General features: G+C 57.6%; 1 protein-coding gene across 1 annotated transcript; it reads left to right on the forward strand.

The window, feature by feature from the left end:
- Positions 1 to 9,763: 9,763 nt before the first annotated feature.
- Positions 9,764 to 14,049, forward strand: MSX1 (msh homeobox 1). Its single transcript, XM_034672137.1, has 2 exons — positions 9,764 to 10,571; positions 12,873 to 14,049. The coding sequence occupies exons 1-2, from the start codon at positions 9,779 to 9,781 to the stop codon at positions 13,313 to 13,315; spliced, it is 1,236 nt and encodes a 411-aa protein (XP_034528028.1). The 5' UTR covers positions 9,764 to 9,778; the 3' UTR covers positions 13,316 to 14,049.
- The last annotated feature ends 508 nt before the right edge of the window (positions 14,050 to 14,557 follow it).

Consider the following 14,557-nt stretch of genomic DNA (forward strand, 5'->3'; position numbering starts at 1 on the left):
GACATAACAAAGAAAGAAAGAGAGATAATAAAATGTCAAAGGGCAGCGTGTGCTATGGAAAAAATCAGCAGGCTAGAGAGACCTGTTGTCTGGGGGAGAGTTCTGGTGCCTTAGAGAAGGTGGTGGAGGGAGCTTTCTCTGAGAAAGGCGCATTGCAGCGGAGATCTGAGAGGCATGGAGCTGTGAGGGTGTCTGAGAGAAGAGAATAAAGGGCAGAGGGAACAGTCAGTGCTCCCCCCGCCCCCCTCCCCCGTGCTTGGACAACTTTGAGGAGCCAGGGTGGCTGGAGGATTGAGCCAGGCTTCAGGGGAGGGGCGAAAGGGAGGGAGGGAGGGTTGGGAGAGGTGGGCAGAAGGGGATCCTGAGGAGCCTCACCGGCCCTGGTGAGAAGTCTGCGGACCCCACCGTCTCACCTCCACTGGGCCGTGCCCCTCCCTACACTGCGCGGGTGCAGGGCCCCAGAGCTGGGAGCCAGGCTCAGGGCGTGGTGGGGACGAAAGGACACCGCTTGAGGGTCACAGGGCTGGTTTGGGATGCTGTCTCTAGACACTGGCCCATCTAAGTAACTGTACTTCTCTGGACCCCCGCTTCCTCATCTATTTACAATGGCATAGCAGTACCCGCCTGCGCGGGGTGGGGTGGGGTGCGGGGGGGCGCTGTGTTGGCAGGAACAGAGTGGCCAAGCACCCCACTGAGCTCCCGGACTGTGTCAGGAACAGATCCAAACACTTAAGAGGTGTTCTTATTCAATTAATCCTCACCCAGAACAAGAAAGGGAGCTGGAGAGGGTCCGTAACTCCGCAGGCACGCACGGAGCTGACTGCGGAGGCTCCTCCGGGTTCCAAAGGTGGCCTCCGCAGCTTCTCTCCTACCCGCCCCCCTCCCTCCCCCAATCCCGAGCGGGCCTCTCCTTACCTGGCAATCACGCTCCCTGCTGGCTCAGGTTACTGGAGGCCCTGAGGGGTCTGTTTAAACAAGTGTGTCTGAGCAGGAAAATCAAACAGACAGCGACCCTCCGGGGCTGCCGCGGGACCACCGCCGGGGACTACCCCTGAACCTGATAAGGCCGGATCCCTTTTCACTTAATTGGGCTGCGGCCAGGGGCCCACCTTCCATCAGATAGGAGGTCTCCCCAGGGATGGAAGGGGTCCCCTTCAGGTGGGGCTGTCGCGCACCCCTGGCTGGGAAAGGAGAAGCCCGAGGGGGTTGGGGGCACCGCCGGCTGGAGAGGTGCCATGTGAGAGTTTGCTCATTCCTGCCTGAAAAGTTGGGGGGGGGCTGTTGGGAGAATACTTCCCCTCCCCGGAAAGGCCCAGGGAGGGAAATTCAGCCTCGGGGAAGGGTGGGGCCTGTAGATGAACGCCCCAGGGCCGTGTCCCCGTCGCCTCCGCAGGCCCCGCAGTTGGCGTTCCCCACGCGGCCGGGGGAGGCGCTGCGGAGCGCAGGAGGCCTGCTTGGCCCGGGCGCCCCGCGGGACTTGGAGTCCATGCAGGCCTTTCTGAGCGACACCAAGCTCGTCGTGTGACCCCGCTGGGCTTCAGATGCCTATCTTCAGAGGAAGAGGCAGCTCGAAGTCCCCTTCAGGTCCAAAGGAGATTTAAAGGCGGCAGAGCCCGCAACTGAGGAGTGACTTCAGTGTCCTTTTAAAAGCGTCATTCAAGAACTATTCGATCAGCACTAAGATGGACTATCTTCACCCTTGGCCCCAAGGTTCAGCTCTCTGGCCCCATCTCCTGCTTCAGTGCAGCTGGCCCAGTGAGGGGTGCGCTGGGCTAGAAGTTTCGCTGGTGCTGACGGTTTTCTGTCACCTGCTAGTCATCCATTCCCCTCTCCTCTGAAGTGTCCCCTCTTTAAGGCAGGCCCTGTGCTAGCCTCAGGGGCCCACACAAGCTTGCTATGGCAGCCAGACCGATGCCCACTCATGGGGATCACAGCGAGGGCAGCCGGAAGCACCACGCCCTGTGGATGGGCAAGGCTTTGCAAGCTTCTCTGCCTTTCTCCCGTCAGGGAGTCGAGAGAAGGGGTCTCCAAGGTGGGGTAAGTCTATGCTGTGGGACGCACTGAAAATCCACTGAGGTGCCAAGAGAAATCTTAGAACACTTCATGCCTTTATGCTGGTCTTTGCTCCTGTAAACTACTTAACTCCAGTTTCCCCGTATTGTAAGCTAGGATTAAAAACAGTTGCTGCCAGGATTAAAAGCGTCAAGATACTTAAGAGCTCAGAACAGTGCTCGGCAATAGTCATAATTGTCAATACGTGTTAACTACTATAAACAAGACTTAGTGTCCATCCTGGCCTTCCGCTCTTCAGTTTTCCAGTTTCCCTGGACTCAGATCCTCCTCATACGGTCTCAGGAGCACCGCAAAGCGGGGTCCATTACACGAGTACAGGAACTTGGGGTCTAGGCGGGCGCTGTCCCCTCGCGCGGGTCACTGGCAGGCGGGGCCAGGAGCCGCATTCCGGAGGGGCGTGGCTCCGCAGGAGTCGTGGCCCCGCCCCCCCAGCGCGCTTCCCGGAATCTACGGGTCTGGAGACCCCGCCATGCGCCAAACCTGCTGGAGGTGGAGGAAAACAGAACTGGATCAAAGCCTCCGGCATTTACAGCCTCCACGGCCCACCTACCCCGTGACACCAGACATCCCCACTCTCCCCATCACGCGTGGTGCAGTGGAGACCGTCCCGGCGCTGAAACCGGTCCTGGTGTCTGCGACGCCCAGCTGCGCGGCCTGAAGCACGCGGCTCCAACTCTCCGAATCTTGGTTTTCTCATCTGGAAAGAGAGCTGCCCACCTCGGGGGCTGTTGTGAGAAGTAACTGTCGTGATGTCTTTGAAGAACCTAGCACATCGCCGGTGCTCAGGCAGGGCGGGTTCCCACCAGCACCCACCGTCCCCGGGGCGGGGCGGGGAACGATGAGCACTGGGGTAGGGTTGGGGAACCCGCACTGTAGTGCCAGTTCTGTTAGTACCCTCAGTCTGGGCCTCAGTGTCCCTATCTATGCAAGCGGGTGTTCCGTTGCGCACTGAGAGCTTACTGATGCTGGAGGGTTCCCAGCACTGCCGCCCCTAACCCTTCACTCGACCCAGGAAGGCGGCTGCGGGCTGTGGGAGCACCCCAGCTCACTTCATGGAATGGACCTCTTGGTCCCACCTCACAGGCAAGGAAGGGTTGCTCCAGGACCTCGGAGGCTGAGGGAGGGAGGGGAGTATAGGGCAGAGGCCAGTCGCTGTCTTCTCCTGACGGCTGAGGTTTGGTGAGAAGAAAGTGCAAAAGGGCCAAGACTCGGGAGGAAGGGTCGTCTCCTTCCAGGGGGCAGGCCAGGCAGGGAGGGAAGGGGCAGGTGGGGTGGGGTCTGGTGTCCTTCACTGGGTCCTGAGCTGAGCAGGGCCAATGGCTTCTCGGCAGGGCAGCCCCTCTGCCATCCTGCTTTCCTATCCTCCACCTCGCCCTAGGAGGAAGGTATATTGTGCAGTTCACCGTCCAGGCTCAGAGGAGAAACTACTAGCTCCAGGCCTTTGGCAGGGGAGGCAGGAGCCAGGGAAGGGAGGGACGCTTCCCACTGCTCTTGAAGGTGCGAATGGCTGCTCCAGAAATCGGACATTCTCTGCAGAAAGAACTGGCTGCCGTTGCATTAGCTTCTGAGTGACTTGGAGGCAGTAATTCTAACTGAATCATGGCAGGAGAGGATGTGTGTGTGAGAGAGACTCAATCCAAAAAAGGGATGGACAGATAGGGTTTGAGAAAAGAGACACGGCACTGGAGAAAGACAGAACCACAGACAGAGATCAGAGAGAGGAAGAGATAGAGGCTGTGAGATCCACCCAAAAAGACCAAGAGAGAGACCCATCTGGAGAGAGAGAGAGAAAGAGGATGTAGGGAAGGAATGTCAGAAGCCAGGGACCCAGGGGAGAGAGACCCGAAAAAGAGGAATGGGGTGGGAGTCAGGGTGGGAGGGGGCCGTGGGCTCCCCAACCTCATTCTCCATCCCTTCTCCCAGAAAGGGTGCCTCCCACAAAGTCCTGTGGGCTGCCCTGATGGCAAGCGGGGGCCACGTTACCGAGGGCCACTCCCTAGGCTCTCCTCCACTGCTTTCTTTTCTAATGTCAGCTCTGGATTTCCTCGGCACCCCAAACTGACCTTCCATTTCACTTAATATTAGTCTCTGGGAAGTGCCTGGATCGCCAGAGGCTCTGGCTGTCAGCGTGGCTATATCCATGGCTCTGCACTGAGTCTCATTTTGCCTAGGCTTCTCTGCCTTCCTGCCTCTCTTGTTCACCCCTCCCTCCCTCCCTGCCTTGTCTGGGTCTCTCCCTCTGTCTCTTTCCCAAGGTTACAGAGCTGGGGGTGAAATCTCAGGTTCCCCAATATCACAGGCACCTCAGCCTCCCTGGATCTTCCTGCAAGGGTGGAATCCGCCCGCCCAGAGGAAGGCCCCAGCTTTCCTCCCCCCACCCCCCATGCCAAGTGCTCCCAGCACCAGGAACCTGCCACACAGTGGAGTCAGCCTCGTGGCCTGACGAGCAGCTGCAGGAGCAGCAAGGGCCGAGCTCACTGTATCTGAGCTGGGGAACAGCGTGCCCATTTCTAAGTGGGTAAATCGAGGCTCAGAAAAACTGACCCTCAGTCATGGCCTGCTGACACATCTTGCAGCCCGCATCTGTTTCCTTCTCTGACAAACCTGAGATCCTGGGCATTTGATAAATTCATAGAAAAACTGAACAGTCTTCAAGATTCTCAAGTAGGTGGTAGGCAGGGGGAGGGGAGGAGCAGGAGAGAACTGTGAGATGAACCCAACACCCATTTTGTGGATTGGGGGCGGGGCTAGGAGGAGGTGCCGCTAAAAGCTGCGGGCATCTGCGGTATTTCAGTGCATTCATTTCGTCTCTTGAAAGCGCAGTGAGAGAGATTGCTCCCTGCAGTGTAAGGAGTGAATTTCAGGGGTTCAGACCCACCCGCATCCAGATCCCGGCGCCACCACTAACTTGCTGTGTGACCCTGGGCAATACACTCTACCTCTCTGACTCTGTTTTCTCATGTGGAGGCGGGGTGGGGGGTGGAGGGAGCCTATAGTAATGCCTATCTCCCAGAGTAGAGAGGATTAAATCGGATAAAGTTTTCGAGACCTCTGACGAGATGCCTGACACCAGCTCAATAGAAGTCAATTCTCTTCTCCCCATTCCCTCCAATCCCCTAACCCTTGCGGGAACTGAGACGGGGCGCTCGGCGGGCTGAGCAGCGCCTGACGGGCAGAAGGGCGAGCCTTCCTTGGCCAGGGGTGGAAGACGTTTGGTCGGCCCCCGGAGCCTCGGGGTCTGCCTGACATCTCCAGGCTTAAATAACCGTGCGCCTTTGTTATTCGTCGGCAGCAAAGTGGTTCGTTACGCCTGATTGGTCTAATTGCTTTGAAATGGGATATATTATCTATAATTATAGAGCTCTAGGAGGAGCCGGCCGGCCTCCGCTTTCATCTTCCCCAAGTGCACCCTCATGTCGCGATCACATTAATTTGGGCCGTTTGAAAGGGGGCCCCTCTCTCCCCCGCGGATCCAGGCCCCCTCACCCGCTTCCGAACTTAAAGACACAAGGAAGCCCCAGCTTGAGCAAGGGGAAAGAATCGAGTGGGGGAAGGGCGGGAAGGGGGGAAGAAGCGGGGAGTCGGACTTGTCTATTTCTTCTTGGCGCTGGGTGAAATCCACCGCAGTTGGGCAGTTCCATCGTACAACCTGGGCCAACTTAAGGTGAAGGAATTAGCAAGGAGGAGAAAACATTTTTTACAACTAGTTTTTTTTTTCACTTTGCGTTAAAGAAGGGCACCTAAACTCTTAAAAGGCTTAAGTTCTGCCCAGGTCCCAGGAAAGCAGAAAGCGTGTTGATCTGGATTCGTGCTGTGGATTATTCAGCCAGTAGCTGAAGACTCCCTGGAGTTCCCAGCTCTTCGGAGTTTTTCCCTGGGAAGCTGTGAAATCCTCCCGAGGGATACCATCAGTGACTCCCAGACAGTTTCCCAAACCTCTAACTCCCAGACGTTCACTTCTAGGCGACAGAGGCCAAAAGACTGGAAGGCGAGGGATTGGGAGGCCCCCTCCGCAGGTTGGGGGATCCTGAGTTCGTGCTTTCTGTCTACCCGTCAACCTCCCCACCCGCCCCCCCCAACCTCAGGACAAAATACCTCCTCTCTCTCCCCCTCCGCTGCCCTCCTGGAGATTGGTGAATTCCCACCAAAATAAATCGTTCCGGGTAATCGGTTTTCATAGCACATTCATTCTATTAAAGAGGACTGTTTGGGGCTCGCTAATTGCCGGGGGATCCCACTGAGCTGCACATTTTTAAAAATGCACGCGGGATTCCTGGGTCGAGGCCACAAAATGCATTGGAAAGGGGGGGCGGGGGCGTAAACAAAAACTCGACGGAGGCGACAACGAATGCCCAAGTGAGGGGCCAGCCCGCAGGCTCTTCCAATCCTTGCGGCAATATCCAGATAGTGACAGCTCTCTTCAAGATGGGATCCCTCTAAAAACTAGTCTTTGCCTACGAAAGGGGAGTTTAAAAACACCCCCCTTCCTCCACCGCTGCACACCCTCCTAAAATAGGCATTTGGAGGAAAAAGACCAAACCCATCACCAGCCTAGTTGCCCAGAGAGTGGACGCAAGGCAATCCGTCTTTAGGATCCTAAAGACACCAAGGCTCTTTGTTGGGGACGGAGAGTGATTTTAAGACTCCCCGGACTGAGGAGGATGGAGCAAGGAGCGAGGGGAGGGGAGCGGAGCGCGCGAGGATGCTAGCCGAGCCCCAGTTCCCGAGCTTTATCTGCTGCGGGCCAGCCCTGCCCTTGCCAGGCATGAATTACAGCCCGGCTTTCTCGGCTACTGCTGCCGCACGGAGAAATGCAGGGGTAGAAGCGCCTGGGGGTTAGTGCTGGCGGCGAGATAACGGGAGCAGCCCCCGGCCCTGTCAGCTCGAGACACCCACCAACCGGGAAATCCGGAAAGGCCCAGACAAAAATAAACGCAGAGAATGCTCCTTTTCGCCGCCCCAAAACTTATGCCTCCTCCCGCGGGCACCACAAGCTCAGAGAGACGCCTAGACATTTTGTTTCCGTGCTCTAACTCCCTTCTCTGAGACCGCGGGCATCCCTATTCTGCAGCTCTAAGGCAGCTCCGTGGAAGAGCCGCGCGCTATTCTGAGCACGGACTCCACGTGGAATCTCCTCGGAACCCCTTTCCCTCTTCAGACACACTCTTCTCGCCTTGCAATGCATGCAGCCGGCTAGCCCGCCGCTCCCGGCCAAGAGCAGACGCGAATCCAGACCGAACCTAAAAAGATACCACGGGGTTCCGGACCGGCTTGGGGTGCCTAGGGGCGGGCGGCAGGGCCGGGGGCTGCGGGCGCAGGCGGTCTGCTCCCAGGAGGCGGGGGCGCGACTTCAAGGGCCCCTGCGCCGGCTGCTGCCTTTGATCCGGCCGCCGCTGGCGCCTAAAAACAACATCCTCGTCTGCCTATTAGGCGCGCTGAGGGATCGTGACAGATTGTTTATCCCCGCAATTAGCGATGCGGCCCTTCTCCCGCCGCCCGGCTGGCCTCGCTGCGCCACCGCCAGAGACAGCCCTGAGACCCCTCTGCGTCGCGCGGCTACCCTCGAGGTTCGAGCCCCTGCTCTGTCCTAAAGCAGGGGTTCTTAGCTGGCGGACTCCAAGTGGGCCCAGAGCCCCTGAAGTTGTTTTTACTGATGCGCATTTTTCTACGGAGGAAGCTCTTAGTTATATCGGGTTCTCAAAGTGATCTGAGAGTCGAACAGTTGAGAAGGGAGACGACGGTGGAACAAAGCAAGCCCGGGTCAGAAAGACACATTGCTCGCTTTTGACACGATGACCTAAAAAGCCAAGGGCCCTCGGTTTCCTCTCCCCCTATACCCCCAATGCAGAGTGAGATTCCCGTTCGGCTGTAGGGTGTTGTATCAGGGACAGATAAATTTAAAATGTAGGCATTGGAAGTTCGCTGTCCGAGCTGGGCTGCTAGCAGGGGGTTCGGCCTACAGCCTTGCTGAGCATCATTTCGGTCAGCCCTAAAATGGGTCGTACGGTCTTCTATCCTTGCACCCTCAGGCGTACCTCCCCGACCTCAGTTTCGCTGCCGGGTAGAAGGATTCTCTATTCCTCCTGCCCGCCCCCCCACCCCAGGGGTACGGTGAGTTTAAGATAGGCCGCGTGGGTGCACCGGGCTTCCAGCTGGGCCCGACGCGCAAGCTAGAGGCCCCAAACACTGCCCCATGCTTGTGTTGCAGTCTCGGGTGAGTAAGAAACCTGGAGACGTAAATATCACAGATGCACGAATTCCTGAACCCGCCCCAAGGCCTGCACATATCTCCGGAGCCTGCGGACAGATGTGAAGCTGCCGATCACCCTGGCGTCCGCAGCCCGACCCCTCCCGCCAGACCCCGGACGCCGTCAGGGTAATAAAGTTCCCGCTCTAGCAATTCATTTTCCTTAATCTGGACGCCCCTAATCTACAGCTTTTATTGGGCCCAGTTAAAAGGCGAGGGAATTCGCTGTCCCCCCGCGCTCGGATAATTACCCCTAAATGGCCGCGGCAGCCCCTTGTGTTTCCTGGAGATTAGAACCCCGCAGTCATCAATGGCCAGTCCCGGTGAGCCGCCAATCACCGCCGCTGGCTCCCCGGGAGCCGCCGGCCTGGGCCCCGGGATAAGAAGCCATAAAGAGGAGGCGCAGAAAACTGCCGAGCCCCGACCCGACTTTGCATAGATCTTAAGTCTCCCCACACTTTCAACTCCCTTTTCTTAAGCAGGGGGAAAAAAAATCACGTTTCCTCCGAAACTGGCAAAATAAAAGTTCCCAAGCCCAGCTACCAAGGATCCATCCCGGGAACAGTCCTCTTTTCCTCCCTGCCCTCCTCCCACAAATGTGCCTCCCCACCCTTGTACCATCCTGGACCCAGAGACAGGGATGTGTTTTTGTTTCCGCGGACGCGTTGAGGTCACGTTAAGGCCAGACCAGTGTTTTGTTGACGTTTCTGCTGGTTTTATTTCAATAAGTTCTATATCAAAAGGACCCGGCGGCTCCTTCCCCCAGCTGGTTGCCGGTATAGGTGTTGTAATCCTCCCGGGGAAGTTCACAGCGGGGAAAAGTACACATCCTGGATGAAAATCGATTACCGACCCCGGATAATATTATATATTCTTATCCTTAGCATCCACAGCGCCACAGGAGCGTGGCTTCTGTAGGCAAACTTCAGCCCAACGCTTAGAAAGAGACAAAGGCCTTTACTCGGACGTAAAGTTTGCAAGATTGAACAGGGGAAGAAAATAAAGGTGTTTTTTTAAAAAAAGAAATTAACACTGTCTTTCTACTAGAGTAAATAACCATGAGGATTTTTTAAACTATAAAAGAAATACTCATGAAATGACTCATCTCAAATGATCATGGTAGAGAAGAGAGGAGGCAGGTAGAGGAGGGGGACAGAGAAACAGACCCAGCAGCTGACTGAAGAGGAAGGTCAAGAAGCCTTGGTAGGCGGAACCAGGGAAAGAGTAGAGAAAAAAGGGAGGCGTGGGAGAGAGGGATGGGCAGAAGAGAAGTCCCCCAGGAACACAGAAAAATAGAGACCGACGGGGACCCGAAAAGAGACAGGCGGCCCAGGCAGCAACGCCGAAGAAAGTTTCTCCCGCGCCCCCTCCCCTGCTCTGCCCTCCCGGGGCCGGGCCCTATCCCGCGCGCCCCGCGGCCCAGTGCGCCTCGGGGCCGGTCCGCCGGAGCGCTGCCCAATGGCTTGCGCCGGGCCCTCCCCCTCGCGTGCTGATTGGCCGCCGCCGCGCCGGCCTCGCCTTATTAGCAAGTTCTCTGGGGAGCTGCGGCCCGACCCGGAGCCGGCGAGTGCGCCCGGGAACTCGGCCTGCGCGGCGGCGCCAGCGAAGAACCAGGCCCCGAGCGCCGGAGCTGGCCTTCTGGGGAGGGGCGAGGCGCGCGCGCGAGGGCCCGCCCGGCCAGGGCCCCGGGCGCTCGCAAAGGCCGGCCGCGCTCCCAGCCCGCCCGAAGCCCATGCCCGGCGGCTGGCCCGTGCTGCGGCTGGAGGGGGGGCCCGGCTCTGCATGGCCCCGGCTGCTGACATGACTTCTTTGCCGCTCGGTGTCAAAGTGGAGGACTCCGCCTTCGGCAAGCCGGCGGGGGGAGGCGGGGGCCAGGCCCCCAGCACCACCGCGGCCACGGCGGCCGCCATGGGCGCAGACGAGGAGGGGGCCAAGCCCAAAGTGTCCCCTTCACTCCTGCCCTTCAGCGTGGAGGCGCTCATGGCCGACCACAGGAAGCCCGGGGCCAAGGAGAGCGCCCTGGTGGCCTCTGAGGGCGCCCAGGCGGCGGGCGGCTCTGCGCAGCCCCTGGGCGCCCGGCCGGGGTCGCTGGGAGCCCCGGACGCGCCGTCTTCGCCACGGCCGCTGGGCCATTTCTCGGTGGGAGGACTCCTCAAGCTGCCAGAAGATGCGCTGGTCAAAGCCGAGAGCCCCGAGAAGCCCGAGAGGACCCCGTGGATGCAGAACCCCCGCTTCTCCCCGCCCCCGGCCAGTAAGTAGCCAGAACCCAGGCGGCGGGGGAGGGGGCCGGGCGGGGGTGCCGGACCCGAGGGCGCCAGGCCGAGCGCCGGCGCCTGCTTGTCTCCAGCGGCTGCGTACCTGCAGCTGGGTACCTGGAGCCGGTGCTGCAGATCGGTTGGCGGGGAGGCCCGGGTTTACTCCTCTCCCCACTCCCATCAGCTAAAGGGGTGGAGGCCGGGCTGAAACCCAACTCTCGGTCCACTTTCGCGGGCTCCTCGCCTTGGCCAGGGGACGCTGCGGGTGGGAGTTAACTTGTAGGACAAGATGTCTGGGTACCCTCTCCTCCAGCTGCCATCAGAGGACCCAGGAGTCCCCACTTCCCTATCTGCCCTCAAGCCCTGATACTTCGCCGTTATCCCTACGGGTGGGTCCAAGTGGTGCGGACATCTTCCCTGCGCGCAGAGTTTCACTTTCTTGTAGTAGAAGACTGCCCTCACTCCCCGCATTGAAGTATCTCTTTGCCAGAAGTTCTTAACCTCTAGCAGAATTCCCCCTTCCCCCTTCAAGTTTCAGGCAGATACTTCGTACTCCTGGTGGATGGATCATTTAGTGGGAGGGGGCGCTCAGGTTCCAGTGGAGGGGGCGGGGCACCAAGTCAATTAGTGGGAGGCGCCCCCTCGATGGCGATGGGAAGCTCCCAAACCTCGAAGACTGGGCCATTGAAGCGGACTCCAGCCGTCAAAGGCGCGTTCGGGGTCGTTCCAAGGCCTCATGGCCCCCCGGCTTCTCTGCCTAGCAAACACGCTCGGAGATATTTCAGGAGCACGGGAAATTCCCAAGTTTTCCTCGTTTCCTCCGATTATTTTGCGCGGCATAATAGCAACCCGAATTCAATGGCGTGATGCTGAGGAATGATTTTTATCTGGGGATTAAAAGTCTTTGAAAGGCCAGCCCCTCCCTGGGCCTAATGGCTGGAGAAGGTGGCCCAGGGCAGTGCTGTCGCTACCGAAGAAGGGAGTGACGTTTTCCTCGGCGCCCGCCCCTCCCGCGGCCGGGCGGAAAGCGAGTCGGGGGCCAACTGCTTCCCGGACTCTCAACGGCCTGGAGCAGGGAAGAAGGGGGGATGTTAACACGAGGTTTCGTTTGACTCATATCCTGGTGGTCTGTGAGCCCAAAGGATCATTAAAAAAAAAAAAAAAAGCCAAAGAAAAAAATGCATGCTTAGGCAAAACTCGCATGGAGAAACATTCTCGACTTGAATTCATTTTTCCCGAGGGAAGCTGCTGGGTAGGGAAAGCGGCCTTTCCAGGACTTGGGAATTCGGTTAGGGCCTCTGCCCAGACCCCAAAGTCGTTGTGATCCCCGTTGTCTTGGAAATAATTTGTTCTACATTTTATCTGGCCCCGGCTGCCCAATGTGGCAGGGGTTGACTGGCCCAGAGGACTCAATCTCGGCCCTGCGGGAGCCCTCTGTCGGGGTCCTCGCTCACCGCCCATCCTTGAGGTATATTTTGAAGCCATAAGAAATAGGTTGGCATCTTTGATCTCTTCAAACGGAGACCCAGGTCGAGGAGAAGTGATTGCAGTCCCCCTCCCACCCACTCCCATTTGTGTGTGACCAGAGGGCCAAGGCGCTGGGGATGGGAGAGACCCAGGAGACAATTGAGACAATCAGAAGCCCCCCCCCCCATTGGCACTTCATATATTTGAGATATGGCCGTGGTGGCACCTCCCCATGGCCTAACAGCCGGCTTTGCTCCGCCTCTGGGTCCCCTGGGACTGCCCTTAGAACCCTGTAGGAATATGCTGTTCCAAGGGAAAGTGGAATTTGGAGATCTGGGTTGGATGCCACGAAGCGGCCTACCCTAGCGCTGAACACTTGGTGGGCACAGATAAACGTTTGGCCAATTCACGAAACTAGATGTGATCTTGGGTTGGGTGCAGGGCCTTTGCGCGTGTTTCATCAACCTCGTGAACAGCTACCGTTCCAACACGGGCGTCGGTGGGAGGAGGCCCGCCCAGAAGGCCCTCCTGAGCAGCCACCTACCACGAAGGCATCACACCTCTTCCCAGTTAAGTGCGGGCCTTGAAGCTGCGCTTGTTTCCCCTGGAATCTTTGTTTCCTCGTTTGCAAGAAGTAGACAGGAACGTCTACTCCGCGGGGCGTGGCAACTGGAGAAAACCTTTTCCAAGGGTCTCTCCCAGTGCCTGGCACCGAGGTGCTCCACGAAAATGAATACCTGGTATTGCTATTGACTACGGTTACTACTTTGTGGGCAGATGACTCTCCCGCGCCGCTCTCTTAACCCCCTGCCTTTTTCTCGGCCCCCTAGGGCGGCTGAGCCCCCCGGCCTGTACCCTGCGCAAGCACAAAACCAACCGCAAGCCGCGGACACCCTTCACCACCGCGCAGCTGCTGGCGCTGGAGCGCAAGTTCCGCCAGAAGCAGTACCTGTCCATTGCCGAGCGCGCCGAGTTCTCCAGCTCGCTCAGCCTCACCGAGACGCAGGTGAAGATCTGGTTCCAGAACCGCCGCGCCAAGGCCAAGAGACTGCAGGAGGCAGAGCTGGAAAAGCTGAAGATGGCCGCCAAGCCCATGCTGCCCCCGGCTGCCTTTGGCCTCTCCTTCCCGCTCGGCGGCCCCGCGGCGGTAGCGGCCGCGGCCGGCGCCTCGCTCTACGGGGCCTCGGGCCCCTTCCAGCGCGCCGCGCTGCCGGTGGCGCCCGTGGGACTCTACACAGCCCATGTGGGCTACAGCATGTACCACCTGACATAGAGGGTCCCAGGGTCCCCTCCCTGTGGTACCAGCCGATTCCTCCAGCCCCGCTCTCCTGCCAGCCGCAGGAGCCATCCCCCAACGAGCTCCCTTGTTCGGCACCGCCCGGCTCCTTCCCCTTTAACCCCCACGCTGCTCTGGTTTATCCTCGGCTGCTCCCTGCGTTCACTCTCCAATGTCTGATCCCCTTCCCCAAAGTGGCTGGAAGGGGCCCTTAACACTCCTCTAGAATCTAGATCTACGCTTTGTGTTACAGATGGAGAAACTGGGGTTAGAGAGGTGTAGACTTCCCCGCGGTCCCCAGCACAGTTAGCGGTTGGACCGGCACTAGGCTGCTGCGTCCTGTCCTGACATCAGGCAGGAGAAGCACAGGGAAACTCACGACTGAAGATTTTGGAAAATAAGAACAGTTGGAGAAAAAGAAAAGAGCAAGCCAGGGGAGATGGAAACCCCGGTCCTTCCATCGGAAAACTTCAGAGATCTTCAACTGCAAAACGTCTGCTTTTGGTGGGGGGAGGGGGTCACACAGATGCGTTGCCAAGGTAGGTTGAAGGGACCTCTCTCACCAGTACCAGAAAAAAACTGTAAAATAAAATTTAAAACTCCTGTTTCTATTTAACAGTACATTTGTGTGACTCTCACGAATCCCTTTGGAAGGGGTTGTGTGTAATATACTGTATATTTGAAATTTTATTATCATTTATATTATAGCTATATTTGTTAAATAAATTAATTTTAAGCTACAAGAAACGATCTCTTTATTGATTTAGGCTTTTATTTGAACTTGCCTTCTGTTCACATATACAATTGCTTTTCAGCATGATAGCAGTATTACACTAGCACCTTTCAAAGGTGACAACAGGATACTCAGGGATGGGGGGGGGTGCCTTTTTGAACATGCAGGACAGATCTGCGTTAGCAAAGTCAAGTGGAGAATTGAAGCAATTACCTAGGATAATTAGGCTCAATTTTCCAATTCACTTTAAGCTGAAATCGACACTTGCTCAGGCGACCCATAACCGACTCTTTCTTTTTTCTTCCCTTTTAACTTGTCTATGAAAACAAAGCGAATCACCCAAATGGTTTGATGACTGCAGACAGCTAATCCAGACAATTCCCACCCCCGCAAACCTGTTTTTCCCACAGGAGGCCAGGTGGGGGGGGGTGGAGGCCATTGCTTTGTTTCTCCAAATCCCCTTGCTGGTGTAGACCGGGTTTGTGGATCTAATTTTGAGCTGCCAG

Source organism: Ailuropoda melanoleuca, chromosome 11, assembly GCF_002007445.2.
Source record: "Ailuropoda melanoleuca isolate Jingjing chromosome 11, ASM200744v2, whole genome shotgun sequence".
Taxonomy (NCBI): domain Eukaryota; kingdom Metazoa; phylum Chordata; class Mammalia; order Carnivora; family Ursidae; genus Ailuropoda; species Ailuropoda melanoleuca.

Coding starts and splice junctions, on each gene's coding strand:
- MSX1 (XM_034672137.1), top strand. CDS start 9,779: ATGGCTTGCGCCGGGCCCTCCCCCTCGCGTGCTGATTGGCCGCCGCCG. Junction 10,572..12,872: donor CTTCTCCCCGCCCCCGGCCA/GTAAGTAGCCAG, acceptor TCGGCCCCCTAG/GGCGGCTGAGCCCCCCGGCC.